A 24,821-nucleotide genomic window follows, 5' to 3' on the forward strand; every position below is an offset into this window, starting at 1 on the left:
TATCTTGTTGCATGTCTTCCTGAAACATGGGAGAAAATATGAATTTGATACTCCCCTTCTATCCCTGCTGTATTCTTTATAATGTGGATGTACGTGTAAGTTACAATTACAGTTACAGTTAGCAGTTGTCAATACATATTACCTGTTCTTTTCAACCAGGGTTTTGGAGAATCTGATGCAGTAAATCTGAACTATAGCAGACACAGTTGTGCTTTCATTGCGTAATGCAGTGTCTTTAGATTTGGTTGTGTCGCCTTACAGATCTAATGATAGGATGACACCTTGTGCTTTAGATGAGTGGCATCACTTTCTTCGTGCTGTCATTTCAATGTTGTAATACTGCGTCACATTCATGTGGCTTTATAAATGTTTGCAGATTAGCAGATTGTTGCTCACAAGTACTGCACAGTTACCAACTACAACCGGTCTGTGGAGTTGGATGTTGGAAAGAGTTGTGGAAGAAGGCGTGGTTTGTTATTTCCACTTGCACAAGGACTCATTGGGAAAACAACCAGTTCATTGGGCTAGACTATTTCCCATACAACTCAGCACACAAACAGGCCCTCCAGCCCATCTAGTCTGTGCCGAACCATTAATCTACCTAGTTCCATCGACCTACATCCTGACCATAGTCCTCCGTACCCCTCCCATCATTTATCTATCTAAATTCCTCCTAAATGTTGAAGTCAAGCCTGCATCCACTGCTTGCGCTGGCAGCTTATTCCAGACTCTCACCACCCTCTAAGAGAAGCAGTTCCCCCTTGTGCTTCCCATAAACATTTCACCTTTCAACCTTACCCCATGACTCTAGTTGTAGTCTCACCCAACCAAAGTGGAAAAAGCCGCCTTGCATTTACACTATCTATGCCGTAGCAGCAAATATAAGATGTGTGGTTGATACACCTGCTCATATTCATTATGAGCTATGCCAAGGAGAAATCCTTGGGTACTCTCCAAGCACAAGAGAAAAAGTAAACCATCATGGCGATTCCAAGGTCTCCATCAATACTCCCAAATTGTGTAAGTGTACTGACCCATGGACCTGCAAGCTTTCCCCTTGTGTTGCATGTGCACCTAGTATTTTTTTGTATTGCTAGTTTGAAATGTGTTATCTGTTTGCTTGGCCTACCTGTCGTTGTGCCTCCTCGCCAAGGCTTGCAAGTTCTTTGTGTGTTGGATGGGCTACCAACTCCAGTGTAGGTGATGTGCAGTGTTTCTGCAGATGACTGATGATCATCCACTAATTTTTCTATGCTCCCAGAAACTATTTCTCACTGTATATATCACACTGTTATATGAGCTGCAGACTGTTTTCACAGGATGACCGGAATTCATCTCCACATATAGTCTTGCAGAGAGGACCAAAAGAGGAGATAACTCTAAATCCTACCATTGGGTGCATTGTCAAGGTGAAAAAAATGAACCTTCATCCAACTCCTTGTGTGTTACGATAACTGAATTATTGATTAAGAACTATAAAGCTAAAACAAATCAGTTGGCTTGACCTGTGGTTGAGACAAACCAAATGGAATGAATATCGGTTCCAGTCTAAACTGCTACCAATGTAAGTGGTAAAAAGCATCTTTTGTTTGCCTATTGCCATTGTCAAATAATATTCATTCTAACAGTCCACAACAGTCAGCTCTTTGCATTTACAATTCAAGCTGTAACTATACTTGAGCAATATAATAATCTATAGCTAAATGTTTATAATTTAGTATATTGGGCAATGTGTACAAATCAGTTCTTGTAGTGTCATACTGTTACATTTTCCACTTCTCTCAAATTTACTAGTTTTAGAATTTTCATATGTTCCTCAAGGATAATTTTATAGTTTTGGTGATAAGCTACTGACTTGCTCGTATCTTGAAAGAGTTGCCAATTATAATAAATACCTTGCAGTTTTTAGCTACTTGAAAATTTGAGATTTTCACCAGCTTGTAAATTTAGCTCATCAGATTAGGACTAGTGTTTATGATTTTTATCAACTTGCACATGGAGTATAACAGACATGTGTTGGACCTTTTTCCATATACAACCGATATGCACTGCAAAATAATTAAAATATGCCCAGTCTTTGAATTTCAAGGAATTACAATTAGGGGACAGTTAAACTTAGCCTCTACATTGATCAGAATTTTTCTTCTGGTGTATCAGATTTCCAATTTTGGTGCTGGCTCACTGCTGCTTAGCCATCTGTGGAACTTGCAAAATGTTTAAAGATGTTCAATAAACAACATTGTACAATCATGTACTAAACATTTGATTTCTATGCCTGGGTCTGGCCACAGATCATGACTGGTTTTTAAGGTAGGTAAGCAATCCTTCAGCTTGAATTCTGAGAGTTATACAGCACAGAAGCAGGTTGTTCAGTTCAAATCTTCCATGCCAACCAAATCACCAAACTGGTGTAGTTCCATTTGTCACATTTTCCTCTAAGCCTTTTCTATCCATTTCTCTGTCCCAATGTCTTTTAAACATCATACCTCTGCCATTTCCTCTGAAAACATTCCATATATGCACCACCATCTATAAAGTCACCCCTCGGTCTCCTACATTCCAGGGAAACAAAAGAAATCCTGTCCTATCCTACTCTTCCTCAATTGATTGTCAGAGCCTCTAATGCTAACCATGCACCCAAGTTGCAATGAGCAGTTGACATGCCTGTTAGAATGAGGTCTGATTTTAACTGTGTGATGAGATTATAAACCCCCTTCTGTACAGCAGTGAGAGATTGATCTAGCTTCTGTGCCATGATCTCCACTCAGTTGCCTGTCAAACACTGGAGAGTGGTAAAAGACCACCTCCCTCCATATCTGAAGTCATGGCTAAAAGAGAACCATTTTCATTGCTGTGGTTCTGAGCTGAGGGATGTGACCAAGTAGGGCAATGTTAAATATTGAGGTAATTGGTTGCAGTCACTTTGTGTCACAAAATTGATGTGATGTGAGCAAATACAGCTACCCAGTTCTCTGCAATAGGCTTAAAAAGAAAATATGTAGAACCTGACAGATGGGTATCAAAGCTAAATTTAACAATCTGCCTTCCTGATTTCTGCCAGCCCCAAAGAGTTCTTATTCACTAAGTGTTGAAGGAGCTGCCTTTTGTACATCTGAGCTCATCTGGGCACAAATGGTAAGAACGCAACTCTTCTGTACTAATACCACTGCGGGGACCATGTGATCTCAGTGCTTTAATTGCAGTCAGCACCCAGGAGAATTCAAAGCCATTTTGCACTTTTGCTCTCTATTACTAATGTTCACAATTTAGTGGTGTCACCGTCTTTTGTAGGCCCTTTGAACCACTTGGTATCGCAGAGGCAGAATTGCTGCCTCACAACTTCAGTGACGGGGCACTGTCTGAGGGAAGTTTATACTTTATTCCTGCAACCCATCCAGGGAATTTCCCCATATGCTCCAGTTTCCTCCCACATCCCAAAGACCAGCCATTTGGTAGGTTAATTGCCCACTGTAAAATCTGCCCAGTGTGGTATAATTTGAAGTTAGTTAATGGAATAGTGGGGAGAATAAAATAGATTAGTGTAGAGTTGGTATAAATGGGCACTTGATCATTGGTGCAAACTTAGGCCAATTCATCCATCCAGAGCATGGTGCCTTCTCTGGCTAGTACCACTTGCCTGCATTTGGCCCATATCTCTGAATATTTCCCATCCACCGATCTTTTAAAAGTTGTTATTGTACCCACCCCTACCATTTCCTCTGGCAACTTGTCCACATACCCACCACCATCTGTGTGGAAAAATTTGCTTCTCAGGTCCTCCATGTGTTGAATTCCTGTTTTCATTCCTGTTGAATGAAACTCAGTTGGATACCAAAAGGTATATTTAGTTACTCCCAGCAAAGTTAGTTCATTGGGATAACTGACTACTCCATACAAACAAAATGGAGTATTTACTTCAGTGCCATGAAGCAAAACACACTTCAGATATGGTTTGTTGCACTATGAATATTTTTGTTAATTTGTTGGATAGAGCAAGTAACTCAATTTCCAGAACTCCAAGAAGGCTTCACTCATGGATCTCTGCTAACCTGCATTTATTTCTGTCGCAGTGTCGGTCAGCAATGGCCTGGAATTATGACACGTTACACAACTAGTGGACAGCTAAATGTAACCCAGGAAATGACAGGTAAGGGGCATCAAGCCAAAAATTGTCCCAGATAAATATCAACATCATCAGAATTAAATTTACTCACATTTTTTTACTACTCCTTTGGAAGACAAGAATTAAACAGTCCAACCTTTATGTTAACCACTCATGATTAGTGACAAAATTGTTATGTTATTGTTGATTTCCCCTCTCCCTTGCACTCAGCACTAAATGAACTCAAGCAGCACTTGTTTTCTACCACAGGTTCCCCAGGATTATGCTCCTTTATTTCCAAAGTTAGTGCCCAAAATTGAACATATTTGGGGTTTTACACTGAGGAACACACCAGGGCTGCATCACAATCCCGCCTTAACAATACAATTTTAACTCCTCTCTGCAAACTGAGAGAGACACCACTTGCCCATGCATTTGGTTGCCATCTTTTGACTCTCATACACTGCACAAAAATAGGAAAATGTGCAAAATTCTGAAACCTTCTTAAGGATCCTTCCCAAATGGATTAACTGCATACGTTAACAGTCACTAATGCTAATCCTCAGGGCAGCCATGAAGTAAGAGTTGAATTACCTTTTTAAATAACATGGAAATTATGTGTATGTTGAGAAAACCATAGCAACAAAATCTCCATTGGCACTGGATGCTTGTGGTAACGTTGTTCAAGTAAATGAGCAGTCTAATACATCAGTACTTCTTGTGCCACAACCAACAGAACAGTATTGTAGGTGGGCAGTTGAAGTTGGATTTAGTTCATTTTCAAAACAGCTGTATTTTTTTATCTCTCTCCATTTCCACTATCTACTAGATATATTTGATCATTATCAACATTGTCCAGAGGAGTAACATCATCTGGAGATGGGGAGTGGGTCTCTTCCTGACTGCCATCTCCAATGGTACCGTATGTTGGATAGATTTCTGAGTTGAGGTGGCTCTGCTCTGTCTTAGTTGCTCGCAGGACTTTTGGGACGTAGGCCTGTCATGGAACAGAATGGGGAGAAAGAAGATCAAAGTTTAAATGTTGGTCTTTACAAAGTGCATTGCCCTTTCTCCAGCTGCAGGTGTTGCTCATGATAAATGCACCCAGTCTTGTCCTTTAGCCTCTGTAGAATGTAGACAAATTCCATCACCTCCTAAGTGTGTAAGATCAACAAAACCCCTTCATTTCTGGTTCTCCTGTGATCAGCACTGGAATGTTCTGGGCTGCCAATGACTCCCCCCGCCCCCCCCATCCCCAGATCATCCACTGAACAAGAAGCAAAGCAAAAAGTAAATGCTATTATTGAGTCAGTGAGCTGGGTCATCCACAGTCCTGTAATTGAGGGCCTGCTTGCCCAATGATCTGGCATTTGTTCCAGCCTGACCCTGCTATGGCTCCAGCACAAGGGCTGTCTTTGAATGGTTTTGGCATCCAATGAGGCCTATTGCTTGTTCTGGGCAGTCACAGTTGTCAGTGTGAGGGTAGCCACTGAATGTTTGTGAACATTGTGACATTTACAAGTACTGTATACAGCAAAGCAACTGAACCCAAGTTATTGTCTAAGTGTCTTGAAAATAGTTATTGTTCATGGAGTCATAGAACTGAAGACAGAAACAGGTCAATAGACAATAGGTGCAGAAGTAGACCATTCGGCCCTTCGAGCCTGCACCGCCATTTTGAGATCATGGCTGATCAATTCCTTATCAATACCCAGTTCCTGCCTTGTCCCCATATCCCTTGATTCCCCTATCCATAAGATACCTATCTAGCTCCTTCTTGAAAGCATCCAGAGGATTGGCCTCCACTACCTTCCGAGGCAGTGCATTCCAGACCCCCACAACTCTCTGAGAGAAGAAGTTTTTCCTTAACTCTGTCCTAAATGACCTACCCCTTATTCTCAAACCATGCCCTCTGGTACTGGACTCTCCCAGCATCTGGAACATATTTCCTGCCTCTATCTTGTCCAATCCCTTAATAATCTTATATGTTTCAATCAGATCCCCTCTCAATCTCCTTAATTCCAGCGTGTACAAGCCCAGTCTCTCTAACCTCTCTGCGTAAGACAGTCCAGACATCCCAGGAATTAACCTCGTGAATCTACGCTGCACTTCCTCTACAGACAGGATGTCCTTCCTTAACCCTGGAGACCAAAACTGTACACAATACTCCAGGTGTGGTCTCACCAGGGCCCTGTACAAATGCAAAAGGATTTCCTTGCTCTTGTACTCAATTCCCTTTGTAATAAAGGCCAACATTCCATTAGCCTTCTTCACTGCCTGCTGCACTTGCTCATTCACCTTCAGTGACTGATGAACAAGGACTCCGAGATCTCTTTGTATTACTCCCTTACCCAACTCTATGCCGTTCAGATAATAATCTGCCTTCCTGTTCTTACTCCCAAAGTGGATAACTTCACACTTATTCACATTAAACGCCATCTGCCAAGTATCTGCCCACTCACCCAGCCTATCCAAGTCACCCTGAATTCTCCTAACATCCTCATCACGTCACACTGCCACCCAGCTTAGTATCATCAGCAAATTTGCTGATGTTATTTTCTATGCCTTCATCCAAATCGTTAACGTAAATGGTAAACAGCTGTGGTCCCAATACCGAGCCCTGTGGCACCCCACTAGTCACCACCTGCCATTCTGAGAAACACCCATTCACCTTGGTAAATACCCTTGGTAAATCCATGCTAGCTCGGCCCAATCCTATCACTGCTATCTAGATATGCCACTATTTCATCCTTAATAATGGACTCCAGCATCTTTCCCACCACCGATGTCAGGCTGACAGGTCGATAGTTCTCTGTTTTCTCCCTCCCTCCTTTCTTAAAAAGTGGGATAACATTAGCCATTCTCCAACCCTCAGGAACTGATCCTGAATCTAAGGAACATTGGAAAATGATTACCAATGCATCCGCAATTTCCAGAGCCACCTCCTTTAGTACCCTAGGGTGCAGACCATCTGGACCTGGGGATTTGTCAGCCTTCAGTCCCATCAGTCTTCTCATCACCGTTTCCTTCCGAATGTCAATCTGTTTCATTTCCTCTGTTACCCTATGTCCTTGGCCCATCCATACATCTGGGAGATTGCTTGTGTCTTCCTTAGTGAAAACAGATCTAAAGTACTCATTAAATTCTTCTGCCATTTCTCTGTTTCCCATAACAATTTCACCCAATTCATTCTTCAAGGGCCCAACATTGTTCTTAACTATCATCTTTCTCTTCACATACCTAAAAAAGCTTTTGCTATCTTCCTTTATATTCCTGGCTAGGTTGCGTTCGTACCTCATTTTTTCTCCCCGTATTGTCTTTTTAGTTAAGTTCTGTTGTTCCTTAAAAACTTCCCAATCATCTGTCCTCCCACTCACCTTAGCTCTGTCATATTTCCTTTTTATTAATGCTATGCTGTCTCTGACTTCCTTTGTCAACCACTGAGGCACCTTTCCCCCCTTTGAATCCTTCCTTCTCTGGGGGATGAACTGATTTTGCACCTTGTACATTATTCCCAAGAATACCTGCCATTGCTGTTCCACTGTCCTTCAGCCCAACTCATCCATGCTGATCAAGTCTCCTTGAGCTAGCTGCATTTCCCTGCATTTGGCCCATGTCTCTCTAAGCCTCTGCCATCCATGTACTGTACTTGTCTAAATGTATTTTAAACATCATAATTGTATCTGCCTCCACCATTTTCTCCTGGCAGTTCATTCCATATTACCATTACCCTTGGGGTGTGCGGGGCATGAGTAAAAAGTTGCCCCACAGGTTCCTTTTTAAATCCTTCCCCTTCTTTGGGCTTGGAGGAATAATGAGAGAGAGAGAATGCTGTAACCAGGACTGAATTTAGATGATCCAATTACGTATTTAAAGTGGGAACAGGCTTGAAAGCATAAAGTATATTAAATAATACCTGGTCAGGTGTCATATCTCTCAGTGGGAGAGCATTTTGGAGATAGTGATCATAATGCTATCTCCTTTACAATAGCATTGGGGAGAGATAAGAACAGACAAGTTAGAAAAGCGTTTAATTGGAGTAAGGGGAATTATGAGGCTATCAGGCAGGAAATTGGAGGCTTAAATTGGAAACAGATGTTCTCAGGGAAAAGTACGGAAGAAATGTGGCAAATATTCAGGGGATATTTGTGTAGAGTTCTGTATAGGTACGTTCCAATGAGACAGGGAAGTTATGGTAGGGTACAGGAACTGTGGTGTACAAAGGTTGTAATAAATCTAGTTGAAAAGAAAGGTTTACAAAAGGTTCAGAGAGCTAGGTAATGTTAGAGATCTAGAAGATTATATGGCTAGTAGGAAGGAGCTTAAGAAGGAAATTAGGAGAGCCAGAAGGGGCCATGAGAAGGCCTTGTCAGGCAGAATTAAGGAAAAACCCCAAAGCATTCTACAAGTATGTGAAGAGCAAGAGGATAAGATGTGAAAGAATAGGACCTATCAAATGTGACAGTGAGAAAGTGTGTATGGAACCAGAGGAAATAGCAGAGGTACTTAATGAATATTTCAGTACCTATTCATATTTAAGATCTTATGGAAAAGGATCTTAGTGATTGTAGTGATGACTTACAGCAGACTGAAAAGCCTGAGCATGTAGATATTAAGAAAGAGGATGTGCTGGAGCTTTTAGAAAGCATCAAGTTGGATAAGTCACCGGGACCGGACAAAATGTACCCCAGGCTACTGTGGGAGGCGAGGGAGGAGATTGCTGAGCCTCTGGCGATGATCTTTGCATCATCAATGGGGATGGGAGAGGTTCTGGAGGATTGGAGGGTTGCGGATGTTGTTCCTTTATTCAAGAAAGGGAGTAGAAATAGCCCAGGAAATTATAGACCAGTGAGTCTTACCCCAGTGGTTGGTAAGCTGATGGAGAAGATCTTGAAAGGCAGGATTTATGAACATTTGGAGAAGTATAATATAATTAGGAGTAGTCAGCATGGCTTTGTAAAGGGAAGGTCGTGACTAAACACATTGATGAAAGAAGAGTAGTAGATGTATATGGATTTCAGCAAGGCATTTGATAAAGGTACCCCATGCATGGCTTATTGAGAAAGTAAGGAGGCATGGGATCCAAGGGGACATTGCTTTGTGGATCCAGAAAGCAAAGAGTGGTTGTAGACAGGTCATATTCTGCATGGAGGTCGGTCACCAGTGGTGTGCCTCAGGGATCTGTTCTGGGACCCTTACTCTTCGTGATTTTTATAAATGACCTGGATGAGGAAGTGGAGGGATGGGTTAGTAAGTTTCCTGATGACACAAAGTTGGAGGTGTTGTGGATAGTGTGGAAGGCTGTCAGAGGAGTTCAATCCAGTTAAGTGTGAAGTGGTTCATTTTGGTAGGTCAAATATGATGGCAGTTATATAGCATTAATGATAAGATTCTTGGTAGTGTGGAGGATCAGAGGGATCTTGTGGTCTGAGTCCATAGGACATTCAAAGCAGCTGCGCAGGTTGACTCTGTGGTTAAGAAGGCATTTGGCATATTGGCCTTCATTAATTATGGAATTGAACTTAGGAGCCGAGAGGTAATGTTGCAGCTACATAGGACCCTGGTCAGACCCCACTTGGAGTACTGTGCTCAGTTCTGGTTGCCTCACTACAGGAAGGATGTGGAAGCCATAGAAAGGGTGCAGAGGAGATTTACAAGGATGTTGCCTGAATTGGGGAGCATGCCTTATGAGAATAGGTTGAGTGAACTCAGCCTTTTCTCCTTGGACCAAAGGAGGATGAGAGGTGACCTGATAGAGGTGTACAAGATGATGAGAGGCATTGATCATGTGGATAGTCAGAGGCTTTCTCCCAGGACTGAAATGGTTGCCACAAGAGGACACAGGTTTAAGGTGCTGGGGAGTAGGTACAGAGGAGATGTCAGGGGTAAGTTTTATACACAGAGTGGTGAATGCGTGGAATGGACTGCTGGCACCGGTGCTGGAGGCAGATATGATAGGGTCTTTTAAGAGACTTTTGGATAGGTACATGGAGCTTAGTAAAATAGAGGGCTACAGGTTAGCCTAGTGATTTCTAAGGTAGGGACGTGTTCGGCACAACTTTGTGGGCCAAAGGGTCTGCATTGTGCTGTAGGTTTTCTATGTTTCTATGTTTTTTTCTAAGTGAACTTATAGTGGTTACAGAGTTACTGTTTTGGGTAACACTGTGGGAGCTCCTTCAATATAAAGACTGGTGAGGCTCACCACTTCTAGGGCAAGTAATAAATACTGGCCTTGTCAAGTGACACCCACATTCCAGGATATGGGGAGAGAGTATCCTAGGAGCCAATGTCTGCCATTCTTTGCATGTGGGTTGCCAAGCATGCATCAGATTTAATTTAACCTAGCCTAGCCTAGCCAGATTTAGTGGCTGGAAGGCCTGCAGAAGTTCACATTACTTCATGAACTCGAGGAGGAGCCCACAGGACAGGACAGTCAGCCACAGCTGATGGGGACTGGGCAAAGGCGGCTGGTTGCAAAGGGAAGGGAAGGGAAAAGTCGAAAGGTGTCATTAAGCTGGACAGAGTGCAGAAGAGATTTAGGTGGATGTTGCTAGGATATGAGGATGAGTTACAGAGAGCGGTTGAGCAGACCAGGACTTTATCCCTTGGGATGTAAAATACTAACAGGTGACCTTACAGAGGTGTATAAAATCATGAGGGGCATTGACAGGGTAATTGCACATACTCTTTGAACGAGCTGCCAGAGCTATTGTTTGAGGTGGGTATAACAACATTTAAGGAAAACATTTGGATAAATACATGGGTAGATAGAGACCTGGGGCAAATACAGGCAGATGGGACTAACTGAGGTAGGGACCTTGATCAGAAGGACAAGTTTAGAGATACAGTACCTTATCAGGCCTTTCTGCCCAATTTCATCCATGTGACCAATTACCCTGTGAACACAAGTCTGGAGTGTGGGAGGAAACCCAGACAGTCACAGGACAAGCATACAAATTTGTTATGAACAGCGGTAGAATTGAACTCACTGGTGCTGTAATGGTATTATGCTAACTACTTCGCCACTGCGCCAACCCCAAAATACATACATTTTAAAATGGATAAGTTAGTTTGAAGAGCTTGTTTCCATGTTATATTGTGCAGAGAGAAGAGGACTGATGGTTGGAGATGCAGAGAAATGAGAAAGTTGCAGTGGAAATACATGCACGTATATATTTCTTTACAACAAAGGCCCATGGAGTCACTGCACACCTATCAAATCTCTACCCCAATTAGTTCCCTGTGAAATATTCTGTCTTAACTGCAGCTAGACTCTCCTTCCACACATCTGCACTAGACGCAATTTACAGTGGGTGCAAATGGAAGCAACTGGTTGCAAACCCAGAGAGAATGTCAACACTCCTAACAGCACCAGAAGTCAGGATTGAACCTGGACCATGACAGCTTTGAGGTGGTGGCCCTAACTACTGCTATATCGTGTGCCCCTTTGACCTTCTAGAAGATGGTTGGGGAAGAACGTCTGAATCCTGTTAGAAATTAAGGATAATCAGTAGACTTCACAAACTAGAGCATATAGTTATTAAGGTTGGAGATGAAAAGCTTAGTAAGAACCTAAGGGGCATTTTATTTTATATAGCAGGTGGTAAATATATGGAACCACGTCTAGAGGAAATAATTGAGGTGGGAAAATTAGAACATTATGTGGACAGGTATATTGATGACGAGTTTAGAGAGATATGGGTCAAGTTCTGGGAAATCTTGAAGAAGGAAGTCGGAGGATCAGAACGGGAGTGCGGCGGGAGCCATTTTGATTTTTTTTCTTCTTCTCATCGGAGTTAAGAGAGTCGGGACTGCGCAAGCACGTAACGTCGGGCAGTGAAGCAGGGAAGATTTTAAAAGGACACAGCCTTAAACAGCGGGCAGTGGAGTGAGCCGGGAGCAGAGTGTAGGCTTAAGGACTTTGGCTCAACGGGCTTAGGCAGAAGCAGGCGAGGCAAGACAGGTTTAGTTTTCAGTTTTTCTTGTTATTTGAGGAAAGGGGAAGTATGAGCGTGAGGGCAGCTTGTTGTTCTCGGTGTCGGATGTGGGAGGTTCTGGAGTCTCCTAGCCTCCCGGACGTCCACATCTGCGCCAGGTGCGCCGAGCTGCAGCTCCTAAGGAACCGTGTTAGGGAACTGGAGCTGCAGTTCGATGACCTTTGTCTGGTCAGGGAGAGTGAGTAGTTGATAGAGAGGAGTTGCAGACAGGTGGGTCACGGTTAGGAGGGGGAAGGGGAAGAGTCAGGTACTAGAGTGCACCCCAGTGGCTGTACCCCTTGACAATAAGCACTCCTGTTTGAGTACTGTTGGGGACAGCCTACCTGGGGGAAGCAACAGTGGCCATGCCTCCGGCACAGAGCTCAGAAGGGTAGGGAAAGGAAGAGGAAGGCAGTAGTAATAGGGCACTCGATAGTTAGGGGGTCAGATAGGCGATTCTGTGGATGCGATCAGGAGACCCAGATGGTAGTTTGCCTCCCTGGTGCCAGGGTCCGGGATGTTTCTGATCACGTCCACGATATCCTGAAGTGGTACATATAGGTACCAATGACATAGGTAGGAAAAGAGAAGAAGTCCTGAAAGGAGAATATAGGGAGTTAGGAAGGCAGTTGAGAAGAAGGACTGCAAAGGTAGTAATCTCGGGATTACTGCCTGTGCCACGCGACAGTGAGGGTAGGAATGGAATGAGGTGGAGGATAAATGTATGGCTGAAGGATTGGAGCAGGGGGCAGGGATTCAAGTTTCTGGATCATTGGGACCTCTTTTGGGGCAGGTGTGACCTGTACAAAAAGGACGGGTTACACTTGAATCCTAAGGGGACCAATATCCTGGCGGGAGGGTTTAAACTAATTTGGCCGGGGATGGGAACTGGAATGATGGAGCGGAGGAGAGGGAAAACATAAATCGATCTAAGGTAGTGAGCAATAAGGATGTCAGGAAGGACAGGCAGGTGATGGAGCAAATTTGCAGCCATTGGGATGAGTTGCAATGCAATAAAGTTGCAGTGCAATCAATGAAAAAAGTACCAAATACTGGATTTAAGGTGTTATACTTAAATGCACGCAGCATAAGGAATAAGGTGGATGATCTTGTTGTACAGTTACAGATTGGCAGGTATGATATCGTGGCCATCACTGAGACGTGGCTAAAGGATGCATGTCTCTGGGAGCTGAACGTCCAAGAATACACAGTGTATCGGAAGGATAGGCAGGTAGGTAGAGGGGGTGGCGTGGCTTTAATAGTAAGAAAGATATTAAATCATTAGAAAAAGTTGACATAGGATCGGAAGGTACAGAATCTTTATGGGTTGAGCTAAGAAACCGCAGGGGTAAAAGGACCCTGGTGGCCTCCAAACAGCTGCCGTGATGTGGACCACAAATTACAACAGGAAATAGAAAAGGCTTGCCAAAAGGGCAGTGTTATGATAATTGTAGGGGATTTTAACATGCAAGTGGATTGGGAAAATCAGGCGGGCACTGGATCTCAAGAGAGAGAATTTGTAGAATGTCTACAAGATGGCTTTTTAGAACAGCTTGTTGCTGAGCCCACTAGGGGATCGGCTGTACTGGATTGGGTACTGTGTAATGAACCAGACGTGATCACAGAGATGGAAGTGAATGAACCCTTAGGAGGCAGTGATCATAACATGATTGAGTTCACTGTGAAATTTGAGAAAGAGAAGCTGAAATCCGATGCATCGGTATTTCAGTGGAGTAAAGGAAATTACAGTGGCATGAGAGAGGAACTGGCCAAGGTTGACTGGAAAGGGACACTAGTGGGAAGGACGGCAGAGCAGCAGTGGCTGGAGTTTATGCGAGATGTGAGGAAGGTGCAAGACAGGATATTCCAAACAAGAAGAAATTTTCGAATGGAAAAAGGATGCAACCATGGCTGACAAGTCAAAGCCAAAGTAAAAGCAAAGCAGAGGGCATACAAGGGAGCAAAAATTAGTGGGAAGACAGAGGATTGGGAAGTTTTTAAAAGCTTACAAAAGGAAACTAAGGTCATTAAGAGGGAAAAGATGAACTATGAAAGGAAGCTAGCAAATAACATCAAAGAGGATACTAAAAGCTTTTTCAAGTATATAAAAAGACAGTAGATATAGAACCGATAGAAAATGATGCTGGAAAAATTGTAATGGGAGATAAGGAGATGGCGGAGGAACTGAACGAGTATTTTGCATCAGTCTTCACTGGAAGACATCAGCAATATACTGGACATTCAAGGGTGTCAGGGAAGAGGAATATGCGCAGTCACAATTACGACAGAGAAAGTACTCAGGACGCTGAATAGTCTAAGGGTAGATAAATCTCCTGGACCAGATGGAATGCACCCTCGTGTTCTGAAGGAAGTAGCAGTGGAGATTGCGGAGGCATTAGCAATGATCTTTCAAAAATCGATAGATTCTGGCCTGGTTCCGGAGGACTGGAAGATTGCAAATGTCATTCCACTATTTAAGAAGGGGGCAAGGAAGCAAAAAGGAAATTATAGACCCGTTAGCTTGACATCGCTGGTTGGGAAGTTGTTGGAGTCGATTGTCAAGGATAAGGTTACGGAGTACCTGGAGGCATATGACAAGATAGGCAGAACTCAGCATGGTTTCCTTAAAGGAAAATCCTGCCTGACAAACCTAGTGCAATTTTTTGAGGAAATTACAAGTAGGCTAGACAAGGGAGATGCAGTGGACGTTGTGTATTTGGATTTTCAGAAGGCCTTTGACAAGGTGCCGCACATGAGGCTGCTAAACAAGAGCCCATGGAATTACAGGAAAGTTACATACATACATAGAGCGTTGGTTGATTGGCAGGAAACAGAGAGTGGGAATAAAGGAATCCCATTCTGCTTGGCTGCCGGTTACCAGTGGTGTTCCACAGGGGTCCGTGTTGGGGCCGCTTCTTTTTATGTTGTATATCAACGATTTAGATTATGGAATAGATGGCTTTGTGGCTAAGTTTGCTGATGATACAAAGATAGATGGAGGGGCCAGTAGTGCTGAGGAAACAGAGTCTGCAGAGAGACTTGGATAGATTGGGGGAATGGGCAAAGGAGTGGCAAATGAATTACAGTATCAGAAAGTGTATGGGTCATGCACTTTGGTAGAAGAAATAAACAGGCAGACTACTATTTAAATGGGGAGAGAATTCAAAGTTCTGAGATGCAATGGGACTTGGGAGTCCTTGTGCAGGATACCCTTAAGGTTAACCTCCAGGTTGAGTCGGTGGTGATGAAGGTGAATGCAATGTTGGCATTCATTTCTAGAGGAATAGAGTATAGGAGCAGGGATGTGATGTTGAGGCTCTATAAGGTACTGGTAAGTCCTCACTTGGAATACTGTGTGCAGTTTTGGGCTCCTTATTTAAGAAAGGATGTGCTGACATTGGAGAGGGTTCAGAGAAGATTCACTAGAATGATTCCTGGAATGAGAGGGTTAACATATGAGGAACGTTTGACCACTCTTGGACTGTACTCCTTGGAGTTTAGAAGAATGAGGGGGGACCTCATAGAAACATTTCGAATGTTGAAAGGCATGGACAGAGTGGATGTGGCAAAGTTGTTTCCCATGGTGGGGGTGACTAGTACAAGTGGACATGATTTGAGGATTGCAGGGCGCCCATTCAGAACAGAGATGAGAAGAAATATTTTGAGCCAGAGGGTGGTGAATCTATGGAATTTGTTGCCATGGGCAGCAGTGGAGGCCAAGTCATTGGGTGTATTTAAGGCAGAGATTGATAAGTATCTCAGTAGTCAGGGCATCAAAGGTTATGGTGAGAAGGCGGGGAATGAGACAAAAGGGGAGATTGGATCAGCTCATGATGAAATGGCAGAGCAGACTCGATGGGCTGAATGGCCAACTTCTGCTCCTTTGTCTTATGGTCTAAATGCATTAGCTGGAATATACATCTTGGTCAGCACAAATGTGAATGTGCTGAAGGACATCTTTCCCATGCTGTATAACTGACTTTGGGGTCTGTTGGAGTCGAAGGTGAGATGAGAGAAAGTCTCTTCTTAGTATGAGTGAGCAATAAGGGAATGTGGCTAAGAGTCCTGTTATTGATGATAAAAGGAGACATGGAACAATACTGCAAGAATACAGGCCCTTCAGCCCAACAAATCCATGCCAATCTTAGTGCCCACTAACTAATCCCAATTTCCTATATTTGACCCATATCCCTCCAAGCCCTACCACTCTATACACCTATCAAAGTGCTTTTTAGATGACACTACGTAACTCCAAACACTTCTTCTGGCAGCTCATGGTTTAATACTAAGGAAAACATTTTAAAGGATTTGGTGTGGAAAATCTTGTCATCAGGGCAGATACAACAGAGAAACAGATTGGATGAGGCACACTATCACAGGCATTGTTTGCTTTCTACCTCTTCCCTTCTCTGTAACATAATTTTTCCCACTTTCCCAGTGTTTGCAGTGACTTGTTGAATGTTCTGAAGCTTGTGGAATTATTTTGAAAATTTAAATCAAAATTTAAATTAGTTTTTAAAGCAGCAAATGTTTCCGCATCAACTGTGGCATGTTAATTGATGTAGACCCTGACAAAATTTGAAGGTCCAGGATTGATAAATCTTAAACAAACAAAAAATCTAAGTTAGGCTGTCAAACACATACTGCCACACAGTTTCCTGCTTTTCATCTTTGGATTAGCTTGCTGTGCTTTAGAAGTGATCAGAACAGAACAGAAATTTTAGCACTGTCTTCAAAGATGCCAGTGCCTTCAATCAACATAGTTAATGGCCCTTAAAAATGATTTGGATCGTCAATCTCTATCTCACCCCATCAATTTGCCCATTTTCCAAACTTCTCTCCACACATAAACCAACTCAACCAATATCCATCCTCTGTAAACGCACCAAGTAGACCACATCTTGCACATTTCCCTGTAAAGGAGCTATTCTGGCATTGATGGTGACTTGACTAGCAACTGGAGGCTGGAGAATTGATCTGGAGAAGGGTTCACAATTATAACTAATCTAGTTCTTGAGTGGGAATATTACAAATCCCCATTCCAAAATTCTGTTAAACTTTGCAATGTAGAGCATAGAAACAGATTAATAATCCATCTACTAGAGTAACTTGGGTCAAGCAGCATGTGTGTGGGGAGGGGGCAAAATTACCAATGTTGCAGATCGAAGCCCTGCAACAGTCCTTCCCCCACACCCCAAACAAATGCTTCTTGATCCACTGAGCAGCTCCTGCATATTGTTGCACCAGATGCTAACATGTGCAGTCTCATGAATCAGAGAAACATTATTTATGCTCTATGTGAGCATTCTCCCATCCTGAGCGCAATCAGTCAACACAATCTTCTATTTTCTTGTTCTTTACATCTTACCTCTTGTTTAAAAAGCTTCTAACACTATTCACCAGAACTGTTTTTCATGCCACTGGGTTCTTTCTGAATTCACTCTTGGATTTTTTCTAACTGCTTTGTATTGATGGTCTCACAAATGGAAGTATTGGGACTCATGAAAGCTTTCATGATCTTAAACACGCCATTAGACCATGCTTAAAGAAAAAGCAGCTTGCACTTCCACATAGAAGTGCCTTCCAGATTTTGTGATCATCCCTGATATTTTTTGTACATTCTCTGGTTCCTTTTTGCTTTTAATATGAAGGGATATGGATCAAAGATTGTTTAATCTGGTATTGTGTCGGCACAATTGGGGCAGAAAGGCCTGTTCCTGTGCTGTACTGTTCTATTTCAACCAGAGTTTGACAACAGTTTAGTAGAACCTCTCTGTTTTGAAGTAGAACTTGGTCATCAGTGCTTAGTCTAGTTATTACCTTTATGCACTGCTGCTTGATATTGAGAATAGGTTTTTTTTGCACTAATTAAATGGATTATCCTATACCCAGTTAAGTATTACAATGTCATAGAATCATTGGTGCTTATAGCATGTGAGGCCATTCAACATAAATGCATCTCTTGGTCCTTTTTAGCTTTTTGCAGTGTGTTATAATTGGTCCCAAATTCTCTCCCAGTAGACTAAATCTTGCAATTTTGTTTTAGGTGTATTGAAGGGCTAGGAGACACACAAATAGCTGTGCCACAAATCTAAGTCATGAAGTTCAGTAAACCCTGTCGGTATCATAGTTGGGTACTTTCCAATCACCAGTTCAGTACATGAGTGTTGGCTTAACTCAGTGTTGCTGTTTATAGCCATGATTATCTTCACCAATATCTTCTTAATGACACACATCTTGCATTTGTCAATTGGACTAACCATTTTTCTTAGTCATCAAAATGGTGACACTCCTCCCAGGTTATTACAAAGGATCTCAGTAGGCTGTTAGTGCCCACTGGTGACCTGCCTGCTGTCTATCGCTGACCTGTTACTGTACTTACTCGAGATTGCCAGGCATATGCTGTTCCTTCTGTTTCCGTCTCCTCAGTCAGCAGCTTCATTGCCTGGAAAAGGACAGATGCTGGTTACGAGCACTCTGCAAAAACACCCTACATGAGAGTGGGACTGTTTTCAGATCCCATGACCCTGTCCACCCCTCTTTCCTTTGCCAGTGATGCGTCTTCCAGTGTCCATATGTTGTCATAATGTTGCATATGTTGCATAATGGACACTGCAAGTGTAATCAGCTGGTTAACCACATCACAGCTGAAATTATGGACAGATTCACTGGTGAACATCCAAGGCTGAGATTTCCATGGATTTTTTTCAGTGCGGTGGTCATACTGCAGATTGTCTATGCAGGAATAGGTAATTTCAGTTGAAAAGGCAGGTAGTGCAGGAATCCACTGTGATTATTCATCTCTGATGGGGAAAGATAGCTTCTCAGGAAAAGGTAGCAGTAGGCATGTGTGTAGTGCACGGATGGTTTTGCTGTACAGTAAGGAAAAGGAATCGAAGGGCTATAGTAATGGATTCAATCAAAAAGGGAAGAGATAGGGTTTTATGCTGCCACAAAAGTCTCTTGATTGGTATCTTGCCTCCTTAAGGTCCAAGGATGTCTCATTGCAGCTGCTAGATTTTCTGGAGGAAACAGGTGAACAATTTATGGTTGTAGTACCTGTGAATAGAAAAAGCAATTGAGATCTGCAAACTGAAATATATGGAGGGAGATCAAAAGGTAGGACTTCAAAGGTAGTAGTCCAGGATTCCAGCAGGTGCAGATTTTCCCTTGTTTGTGACAAGACTAGCTGTATGCTGGTCAGAGGGGAAGGTAAGGGCTTGCATTCACACTGCAATAGTCTGCTTTATGGTGCACCTGTAATTTTAGGTGACTTTGACCTTATCAAATTAGCAACAGTATTTGATGGGTTTCTGCAGTGTATACATGATGGGCCTTTTTAGACCAATATGTCCAGGCTGACTGAGAAAGAAATATGTTATATATCCTGTTATGTGTGTGTCTGACCAAGATATTTGACACTACCCCCACCACCATAGTCAGAGTGCCCCATGGAGCACAGCACCTCTGCTGCCTTCTCACCCAGAGACCCATCAGCTTACCATCACGTTAATGGCGAAGTATTTAAGATAGTCTGTGCAGTTCAGAACGATGCAGATAACAATGGTGAGGATCACCACGGTGAAGGTGAAGATAGATGTTGGTGCACTCAGTCCTGGGGGAGCAAGAGAGAGGGGACTTAGGCACGGACTGAAATTCTATAGAAATAACATCCTTTGATCAGTCGCACCAACCATTCAAGTCTGTGAAGATAGTTATAGAAACATAGAAAACATTGAAAAACTACAGCACAATACAGGCCCTTTGGCCCACAAAGTTGTGCCGAACATGTCCCTACCTCGGAAATTACTAGGCTTACCTATAGCCCTCTATTTTACTAAGCTCCGTGTACCTATCTAAAAGTCTCTTAAAAGACCCTATCATATCCACCTCCACCACCGTTACTGGCAGCCCATTCCACGCACTCACCACTCTCCGAGTAAAAAATTTACCCGACATCTCCTCTGTACTTACTCCCCGACACCTTAAACCTGTGTCCTCTATCCACACGATCAATGCCTCTCATCATCTTATACACCTCCCATCCTCCTTCGCTCCAAGGAGAAAAGGCCGAGTTCACTCAACCTATTCTCATAAGGTATGCTCCCCAATCCGGGCAACATCCCTGTAAATCCCCTCTGCACCCTTTCTATGGCTTCCACATCCTTCCTTAGTGAGTGACCAGAACTGAGCACAGTACTCCAAAGTGGGATCTGACTAGGGTCCGATATAGCTGCAACATTACCTCTCAGCTCCTAAATTCAATTCCATGATTGATGAAGGCCAATACACCATACACCTTCTTAACCACAGAGTCAACCTGCGCAGCTGCTTTGAGTGTCCTATGGACTCGGACCACAAGATCCCTCCACACTCTTATCGTTAATACTATATTCTGCCATCATATTTGACCTACCAAAATGAACCACTTCACACTTATCTGGGTTGAACTCCATCTGCCGCTTCTCAGCCCAGTTTTGCATCCTATCAATGTCTCACTGTAACCTCTGACAGCTCTCCACACTATCCACAACACCTCCAACCTTTGTGTCATCAGCAAACATACTAACCCATCCCTCCACTTCCTCATCCAGGTCATTTATAAAAATCACGAAGGGTAAGAGTCCCAGACAGATCCCTGAGGCACTCCACTGGTGACCGACCTCCATGCAGAATATGACCCGTCTACAACCACTCTTTGCCTTCTGTGGACAAGCCAGTTCTAGATCCACAAAGCAATGTCCCCTTGGGTCCTATGTCTCCTTACTTTCTCAATTAAGCCTTGCTGAAATCCATATACACTACATCCACTACTCTTCTTTCATCAATGAGTTTAGTCACATCCTCAAAAAATTCAATCAGGCTCGTAAGGCCTGCCCTTGACAAAGCCATGCTGACTACTCCTAATTATATTGTACCTCTCCAAATGTTCATGAATCCTGCCTCTCAGGATCTTCTCCATCAACTTACCAACCACTGAGGTAAGACTCACTGGTCTATAATTTCCTGGGCTATCTCTACTCCCTTTCTTGAATAAAGGAACAACATCCGCAACCCTCCAATCCTCTGGAACCTCTCCTGTCCCCATTGGTGATGCAAAGATCTTCGCCAGAGGATCAGCAATCTCTTCCCTCACCTCCCACAGTAGCCTGGGGTACATTTCATCCAGTCCTGGCGACTTATCCAACTTGATGCTTTCCAAAAGCTCCAGCACATCCTCTTTCTTAATATCTGCATGCTCAAGCTTTTCAGTCTGCTGAAAATCATCACTACAATCACTAAGATCAGTGAATACTGAAGTATTCATTAAGTACCTCTGCTATTTCCTCCGGTTCCATACACACTTTCCCACTGTCACATTTGATAGGTCCTATTCTTTCACGTGTTATCCTCTTGCTCTTCACATACTTGTAGAATCCTGTGGGATTTTCCTTAATTCTGCCCACCAAGGTCTTCTTATAGCTCCACCTGGCTCTCCTGATTTCCTTCTTAAGCTCCTTCCTAGTAGCCTTATAATCTTCTAGATCTCTAATATTACCTAGTTCTCTGAACCTTTTGTAAGCTTTTCTTTTCTTCTTGACTAGATTTATTACAGCCTTTGTACACCACGGTTCCTGTACCCTACCATAACTTCCCTGTCTCATTAGAACGTACCTATACAGAACTCTACACAAATATCCCCTGAATATTTGCCACATTTCTTCCGTACTTTTCCATGAGAACATCTGTTTCCAATTTAAGCCTCCAATTTCCTGCCTGATAGCCTCATAATTCCCCTTACTCCAATTAAATGCTTTTCTAACTTGTCTGTTCCTATCCCTCTCCAATGCTATTGTAAAGGAGACAGAATTATGATCACTATCTCCAAAATGCTCTCCCACTGAGAGATCTGACACCTGACCAGGTTCATTTCCCAATACCAAATCAAGTACAGCCTCTCCTCTTGTAAACTTAACTACATATTGTGTCAAGAAACCTTCCTGAACACACCTAACAAACTCCGCCCCATCTAAACTCCTTGCTCTAGGGAGATGCCAATCGATATTTGGGAAATTAAAATCTCCCATCACAACAACTCTGCTATTATTACACCTTTCCAGGATCTGTTTCCCTATCTGCTCTTCGATATCCCTGTTACTATCGGGCGGCCTATAAAAAAACACCCAGTAAAGGTATTGACCCCTTCCTGTTCCTAACCTCCACCCACTCATAGGACAGCACATCACAGATATAGGTCCTTAGCAATAACCAGTCCATACCAACCATGGTGTCCATCCAGTTGGTCCCAGTTTCCTGCATTGGCCCATATCACTCTAAGTCCCACCCCTCCATGTACCTATCCAAGTGTTTCTTAAATTATACTATTGTACCTGATTCAATCACTTCTTCTGACAGCTCATTCCATATACCCACTTTAGATACTGGTGAAAAAGTTGCCCCTTGGGTCCCTTTTAACTCTTGTCCTAAACCTGCAATATTCCCCCTAGTTATGGGCTCTTCTATCTTGGGAAAAAGATGGCCACCATCCACCTTATCTATGCTCCCATAGTTTTAGACACTTTAAAAAAAAACTACCCCTCAATCTTCTGAGTTTCAAGAAATAAAGACCAAGCCTAGCCATCCTTCCCTAAACCATAGGCCCTCTACTCCTTGCAATATCTGGACTCTTTCTAGTTTAACATGATTGGTAGGATGCCTACCAATATACAAACAGACGTGGTGAGAGTTAACCTGTTCAGTTCAATTCAAGCTCCAATCCAAAGGTGTGGATAGGAATTTTCCCCCAGCCACCCTGTGAGGGGGAGATCTGATCCCATTGTTTGGAGGGCAGATTGTTGGATCAACACAGTCTTCCTTCCTCAAGGAGTGCCCCCTTATTTTGAGAGGACTGGCACACAAAAGCAAGAACATACTGCTTTACTATTGTAAGGCATTGGTCAGACCAGTTTTGGAATATTCTTAACAATTTTTGGGCCCATAGCTAAGGGTAGTGCTGGTACTAAAGAGGGTACAGTGGAGATTTTTGAGAACGATCCCAGGAATGAAAGGCTTAAATTGAGTGTTGGATGTCTTGGGGACCTGTACTTGTTGGAGTTCAGAAAGATGACGAGTGATCCTATTGAAACCTACCAGATACTGAAAGGATTGGGTAGACTGGATGTGGAGAAATATCCAGTAGCAGTAGGGTCTAGGATCTGAGGGCACAGCCTCAGATTAAAGGGACATCCCTTCCAGAACTAAGATAAGGAGGAATTTCTTTAGCCAGAAGGTAGTAAATCTGTGGAATTCATTACACAGAAGAGAGATTTGGAGGTAAAGTCATTGGGTGTACTTAAGGCAGAGAATGATAGATTCTTGAGTGGTGAGGGGTTGAAAGGTTTCAGGGAGAAGGTGGGAGGATGGGGTTGAAATTTTTTTTAAAATCAGTAATGATGCACCAACTCATCTAATTCTGCTCCTTCCACCTTGTGGTCTCATTGTATCTGGTCTTGATCCAGGAGTGACATGTCCAATGATCATCAGCTCTGAGAGAGCATGGAAACAGGTTCTACAGACAACTGGTCCATGCCAACCATAATTCACATATAAGCTAGTCCCATTTGCCTGTGTTTACCTATATTCCCTCTAAACCTTTCCTATCCATGTACTTATACAAGTACCTTTTAAATACTGTTAATGTCCCTGACTCAATGACATCTGTTGGCAGCTCAATCCATATACCGTACTGATCACCCTCTGGGTGGAAGATATTCCCTCTCCAGTTTCTATTGGATCTCTCCCCTTTCACCTTAAATCATGCCCCCTAGTTAAGTGGTTCTCAAAGTGGGCGATACTGCTCCACCCACCACCCCGGAGCCAATTGGGAGTTTCTAGAGGGCGATAAAAGATAATAGGAGAGGTGGGGCTGCTCAGTTACAAGGGGGCAGCTGAAGGATTACAAGATTAATTTAAGATTAATTACTTACAAGCATTTGATCTCCAGTAGCTCATAATTGATTACAATCATTACCTCATCTCTTGCGAATCCTCCGTTCTCTTCGATTTTGCTTGAAATGCATTATACTTATCAGAAAGCAATATACACTTCTGTATTTAGCATATCATGTGAAATCTTCTGTCAATCCAAGTTCAAGAGTGGGTAATCCACTCCTGAACACTGTAAGGAGTTGTTAACAGCAAGGATGGAGGAGAAACTGATCTCACTACGAAAAAGACTTTGAGCTGAGGCCGAGGTTCAAAAAAATCATATCAAGACTTTTGGTTGCAGAAAGAAACCTCTGAACGCTATCCTGCACTGTGCATCTTATTTAGTGGAGCAGTTTCAGTGCAGTCACCCACCTTCTTTCAAAGCAATGAAATATACTGAACAGGCGGATCTGACACTCCTGGGTGGCATTCAGCCCGATATCACTGCACCAAGCCCACACATCTCATTGAAAGGTGAAAAAACAATTAAATAATGAATAGTTGGACTACTGATGTATGCTCGACAATTGTTTTACTGTCATTAAAAAGTAACTTTATTTGTAGCTTTAAATAGATCTGAATATTTTGCCATTATTTGTCACTGATTTGAATTTTCAGTTCCTATTTGCATCATAAATCAAAATTCTTTATAGTTTTTATGTAATGGCCAGAAAAGGAGAGGGGTTACAGGAGATGTGGTTTGGGAGCCAAGGGAGCAGTAACCCGAAAAGGTTTGGGAACCACTGCTCTAGTTCTTGATTCCCCAACCATGAGAT

General features: G+C 42.9%; 1 protein-coding gene across 1 annotated transcript in view; it reads right to left on the reverse strand.

The window, feature by feature from the left end:
* Positions 1 to 4,038: 4,038 nt before the first annotated feature.
* The window catches only part of LOC140733157 (CSC1-like protein 2), a gene marked incomplete at its 5' end in the record, with an annotated part of 101,887 nt that continues 81,104 nt past the window's right edge, over positions 4,039 to 24,821 (reverse strand). Inside the window, 3 exon segments of the mRNA XM_073056088.1 lie at positions 4,039 to 5,099; positions 18,461 to 18,523; positions 19,581 to 19,693. Coding sequence (XP_072912189.1) covers positions 4,902 to 5,099; positions 18,461 to 18,523; positions 19,581 to 19,693 — 374 coding nt within the window.

The sequence above is a fragment of the Hemitrygon akajei genome, chromosome 9 (assembly GCF_048418815.1).
Source record: "Hemitrygon akajei chromosome 9, sHemAka1.3, whole genome shotgun sequence".
NCBI lineage: Eukaryota > Metazoa > Chordata > Chondrichthyes > Myliobatiformes > Dasyatidae > Hemitrygon > Hemitrygon akajei.